Here is a 6127-nt window from a genome sequence, read left to right on the forward strand (position 1 = left end):
AAAAAGAATGCGAAAGAAAAATCATCTCGTCATCACGCGTTTGAGAAAGAGAGATGTTCATTCGACCGACGTATCTACTCGGTAGAGGCCTGTTTACATCGTGCATCCAGCCTTCTCGTGCTTTTCGCGTATAATCGGAATCATACATGGGCTCTCGCGTGTTTACAAGCGTGCCATATCATCCGTGTCAGCTGTGCGCGTACGAGCGATTCGCAGCGCAGAGCGCGACGCTACGTGACGCGACGCGGCTCACCTCACCTCACCGTCGAGGTTAGGGTAACTCTCCTCTCGCGGTCATCACTTGAACGGGTGGTGTGTGCCGGTGGTATGGGCTGCGTGCGCGTTTCCTCGTTGCCGGCGCGACGCGCGAGCGGGGGCGCCGTAACAGAAACGCGTGCTGCTCTCTCCGCCTAGTCGCCTGTCCGCCAGCCCGCTCGTTCGCTCGCTCGCTCGCTCCTGTCGTTCTATCCTCTCGCCCGCTTCTGGTGAATTCGTATGGTGAATTATTGATCCGCGGCGGCGTGTGCGTGCGGAAAAACCGCCGTTGGTTGGAAGAGAGGAAGAGGGTAGAGAGTAGGGGGTAGAGAGAGAAAGAGAGAGAGAGAGAGAGATAGATAGATAGAGAAAGAGAGAGAGCGTCGATTGAGCAGAGAGGAGAGAGTAGGGGGGACGGAGCTGAAGCCGCGGAGTGGCGCATGGCGGTGGCGCGAGAAAGCGCTTAAAGCGAGCACACGTACGGGGTGAGACGTGCGCTGGTTGGTGTGTTGGTTGTATATTGTTTTGAAAAGTGTCGCGGCGCGCGCGGACGCACGCGACGCATCACGTCACGTCACATCACATCACATCACATCGCGTCGCGTCACATCGGATCCCATCGTATCGCATCGCATCGCATCGCATCGCATCGCGTCGAATCGCTGTGCCTCAGTCGCGAGACTCGCGAGGCGCCAAGTTGAATCGGAGTACATTGGCAAGATCGTGTCTCTCAGTCTCTAGACGAAAGTATAGAGCGAGCGAAGTGTACATCCTTTGTGTCGCCTCCTTTGGTTGTCCATAACACGTAATAACGGTGTATACGTCCATCGCCTCGAGCGTTGAGTTTCGTTTTTCCGTTGCGCGAATTACTTCATCCATCCGTCCATGCGTGCGTAAACGCGAGACGGGAGCGAACGCGGGAAAAGCGTGCGTGGGTAATGCATGCGAGAGGCGTCGCGGCGCGACGCGCGACGAGGAAGTTATTCGAGGGAGACCGGTGAGTACCGAGTGTCGCGGAGTGACGAGAAACCGAAGGAAGGTAATCCTTTCCGTGATCTTCGTGCCCCGAAGACGGGACTGTGAAATTGCGAGGGACGCGTGAAACGACGTGTAATCCAATCCAACCCGGGGGGTCAGGAGTGTCAGTAGTGTATTGTCGTCGTCGGACTACGCCGACGACGACGGAGAAAAGGTGGAGGAGAAGATCAGTGCCGTCGCGCGGAGGAAACTTGAGGGGAAACCCGACGTTTTGTGTCGTTTTGTCGTACGATCGCTGCTGAACGCGCTCCGATAATCCCGGAGGAAGGCAACGTCCTATCTTCGCCACCGCGGGGCTTGGATGGATACTGTGCATTATTTCTGGAGTGAGTTTCTCTTTTTATTTACTGTGTATGCGTACGTGCGTGCGTGCGTGCGTGCGTGCGTGCGTGCCTATGAGCGAATGCGAATGTCCCCTCCGTCGCCGTCGACACGTACGAGCACGTATGAACGCGAGAGTGTTCCCCGTAACGACGTACGCAGCAGCCCGCGGTTTTTCTGCGGATGGATCTCTCTTTCTCTCTCAGCCGAAGCAGCGGAACTTCTCTTCCCCGAGTCCTGTTACTCATCGCGATCGCACTCGAAGCCCGAACGAACGAACAGCTGCATGCGTGCCATCATCGCATCCATTGTTTATGTGTCTTTACTAAGAGACAGGCGCGCACCTGACCGAACGGCTAAAACACAAGCGTGGCGAACTCGTTACTTTTAGCCTGTCGATGCCTTTTCGAGAAGTTTTAAGCTCGCACGGGGCCTTTAAACTCGTTTGAAGGTGCTCGAAATTTGTTGATAAAAGAACGAAGATGAAATTCATCAAGTAAATCTGAGCGATATTTGTGTTCCTTTCTAATGCTGTTTTTTTTTTATATTAATTAGAAAATATAATATTAACTCAGAGAGACAACACGTATTGTCTAGAAAAATCTTCTTATGATATCTTTTGCGAATTCGGTTGGATGCACTAATGCATATTAAAGCCGTTGTACACTGATTTAATTTGTGTAAAAGTAAGATGCGAATATTTCAAATTATAAAATACAGATTTTACTTAACAGCAATGTATCGAGGATTTCATGATTCAATATTAAACACACATTGTTATGTCAATTTGTGTATGATGACTTTAGGGTGTATCTATGCGTGTTGAATGCATCCAATCGAATTCGCTATTAGATGTCTTTTAGACATGCATGTCTCAAAAGATGTCTCTCTTGATGTCTTTTGGACATGCATGTTGTTTAGAAAATATTTGTGACGAATTGCGGAATTTTTAAAATATAATTCGCGCAGATGATCAGGATAATAAAAATGTATTCAGGGTGCGTTTATGCGTAAAATATAATCCATATCTACGTGTATACAATGTAAACTATTGCAAATTGTGTTTTGTGTATCTATGTGAACAATCTATTATGGTCATCGAAGACTACGTTTTTTGTCATTGCATTGGACTGCGTTAAAGTTTTTTTATCTTGCTTTTATCTTGCATATCTGATGTGATAATCTTGAACTTGCTGAGAGGGTCCTGAAGCATCTTCATCACTTGTCATACCATTATGAGCGCGCGAAATGTCAGCTTTGCGATTAGAGAATTTTAATCGCTTATAATTTAAGAATTATTATACCCTCGACATTTTATATTATAGGATTTTTTTCTACAATTCATGTTCCAAAGAATCAAAAAGTTCTTGAGAAAATTCGGTGGTTTTGAAACACCCTGTAAATTAAATATTTTTATTTATCAATACTAAAGTCAAATGTATTATTGATCAGATAATTATAAAACTTAATTACTTCTTGTATTGTATTATTCAATTTATAATAATTTACATATTTTAATATGAGAAAAGTAGCTATAAGAGTCTCTGCGGTTGTCAGTGCGTAAATAATATATTCAAATAATAAGGTGAAAGGATGCGATTCCAACAATTAGAACGTATATAATGAACAAATCATTTACAAATGTTTTAAACTTCGGATTTGAGTCCTCTTTAGTGAGGAAATAAAGTACAAAACTAAACTACACTATCAGTGTTTAGTTTGTACTTTATTTCCGCACTAAAGAGAATTCAAATCCGGAGTCAAGACATTTGTAAACGATTTTGTTTATTATATACGTCCTAATTATTTGCGAATCGCATCATTTTTACTTTATATACATAAATAAAAGGAACATTCAGCCACACACAGGATGTTTTTTTATGAATGTCATATATTTTAAAATCGTACATTAAAAATATAAAATCATAAATGTTTCGGTTATTAGGTCTTCAGTATGTTGTATAATAAAATTAATTATAAATTAAACGATTCGTTGTCATAAAGTAAAAATAATTACAAATTAACAGATAGTTCGTTGTTATATACAATTATGCAAATTATTAAAATATATAATTTACTTTATCATAATATGAAATTTTTTTAGTTTTACAATATATAAATAAGTTATTTACGCACTGAGGCGTAAATAACGAATCGCGGAGACTCTTATAGGCACTTTTTTTTATATTGAATTTATTTTTGAAACCACAAACTGTTTAATTTAATTACATATTTTACACTGTATTATCTACGTGAAAAAGATTTATATAAATTTAACGTAAACAATACGTAAATATTATTCTATGTAAACGTGATCTCGAAATATATGGCACAATATTTTGCAGCATGTATCTATCAGTTGCAAGCAAAACGTCGGACGATAAGAAAAGCGGATTATATCTCGAAAGGTACACTTCTTTCGCGAGCAGGTTTTAAGATTAAAACCACGCGCAGATGGATGTCACGTTCTTTCATCGATCGTCCGCTCTTATCGAGCGGAGAAAAATCGTTTCCTGAGGATCGATCACGCCAATCTGATTTTACTCTTCGTTTAATCTTCGTTTAATCTCGTCGCGACGACGGCGGCGATTAATTCGCGGAATTATCGCGTCGCGTTGAGCTCGTTGGAACGTTTTCTTGAACTTTTGCGAGATCTGGCAGGTGGAAAAGGCACGTAATCGTATAATCCGAATCGCGGCGCTAATTTCGCGCGAACGAACGATGAATCTTGGTGCAATCTCCTTCGTCGGAGCGTGACCGGCTGCTAACGAACGTGAAAGGAAAAACATTGAACGACAGTCAGTACGCGGATTTATTAGTTGGCGATGTTATTACATCGAGTTATCGAAAATAATTTCGTAGGCGAGCGCGGCGGTTATGCAACATTACATAAATTTAATCCGATAACTCGTCTCGTGTTATCGCAAAGGCGGAAAATCGGGCATGGGTACATGTAGTGACGCCACCAATTTAACGAGTTGCCAATGAACGCTTACTTAATTCAATGCCTACACCTGAACGCAGATACCACTCGTTATTACTTTACAGATATCGATATGCCTCGGTATCTCTAGTGATAATCCATAAATTTATTGTGACAATTAATTGCACAGAATGTGTGTGTATCGGTAGCCGATTCGTAATTTATATGTACCTAACTAATTAGCGCACTATACTTGACATTTCAGAATTATCTTCGCAAAATATAATCTTAATCTTTTGATTATTCATATTTTCTATTTGATAATATTTTTCGTATGTCGATAGAGATACTACTCGAAGGGAAAACGCTGAGAAATTGTTGATTAATTGTCTGTGTTATGGAAATATTGCAATATACGCTGTTAAATAAATGTCACTTAAAAAAATCGATTCTGCATCGAGCACGTATTGACTGTTTTCTGATTAAAGCACCGAACTCGAGTTTTTCTTCTCGAAACGAAATTTCCCTTTGGTCCCGTTTCAGGGTTTCAGAGTCGTTTGCGTCATGGTCTTACTTTCGCGCGCCTTCAAAGTTTGATTGCGAACTCGCAATCAAGAGAATTTCCCTTTGACCCTTTGCGAATTAGTTGCGAGTTAGTTACGTTCTTATATTTTTGCTCACCTGGGGAAAATTGTAGTTCCATGCGCCACATTTAATTTCGCCTGTCTACGGCCATTCGACGCGAGTCGATGACGATGAATAATGTAACTTAAGATTACTGATACTTGCATTCGATACGATATTATCCGCGCGATCTATAAATATCGCGTGTCCTTTGTTTACTGTTCAAAGATAAGCGCGACTTGACGATTGTGCAGCACGTATTCGTGTGTCGTCGTCGAACGGCCGGTATCTATGCGTAGTTGATAATTACGGCCGCGATAAGAATCCGTGTTTTGCCAATAATCAGCAATTTTTCTTTTTCGATGGACGTGATTTAGGCCACTATTAAGTAATTCTTAACGACAGTAATAATATTATATTATCGTTGCGTAGCTTTTTTAACATATATAAAATCTGCGAAACGACAGTGTAATGATATCGTTACTGTCATTAAGAGTTACAAAATACGAGCATTAATCGCGAAATTGTTAAGGCTTCAATGATGATGATGTAACAGCTCCGAAGTATAACAATAATGATATATAATTCTTACAACGTGGCTTTTTCGGATGTGCACGTGCGTTTCATTATATTTCACGTTTAAAGACTGATTACGTTGCAAAAATTGTGTGGTTACTGCTCGGTCGTGCGGATAGAAAGGACAATTCTGTAATCCGAATCGAATGCCAATGTCTAAATGAATCGAGGTGCACTGCCTTTGTTATAAAAGCGTTGATTATACATCGAAAAGTGTTATAAATATTTATTAATGCTTGTGTGTTTCTATTATTTTTCACATATCGCATTACGTTTTCTGTTTTCAACGTGCAATCGGAAATTTCTCGAAAAACTGCCGTCACGAGAATTATATCGAGCTGCAACATTTTAATATCCGCCTCGCAGTATATATATATATATATATATATA

The 6127-nt window shown here is 41.2% G+C and overlaps 1 protein-coding gene across 1 annotated transcript in view; it reads left to right on the top strand.

The window, feature by feature from the left end:
- The first annotated feature begins 345 nt into the window (after nt 1-345).
- The window catches only part of LOC108693909 (transcriptional enhancer factor TEF-1-like), a 161473-nt gene continuing 155691 nt past the window's right edge, over nt 346-6127 (top strand). The window contains exon 1 of the mRNA XM_018203106.1: nt 346-1619. Within this exon, the coding sequence (XP_018058595.1) occupies nt 1595-1619 (25 nt within the window). The 5' untranslated portion in view covers nt 346-1594. The remainder of the gene's footprint in view (nt 1620-6127) is intronic.

The sequence above is a fragment of the Atta colombica genome, unplaced genomic scaffold, assembly GCF_001594045.1.
Source record: "Atta colombica isolate Treedump-2 unplaced genomic scaffold, Acol1.0 scaffold111, whole genome shotgun sequence".
Taxonomy (NCBI): Eukaryota; Metazoa; Arthropoda; class Insecta; order Hymenoptera; family Formicidae; genus Atta; species Atta colombica.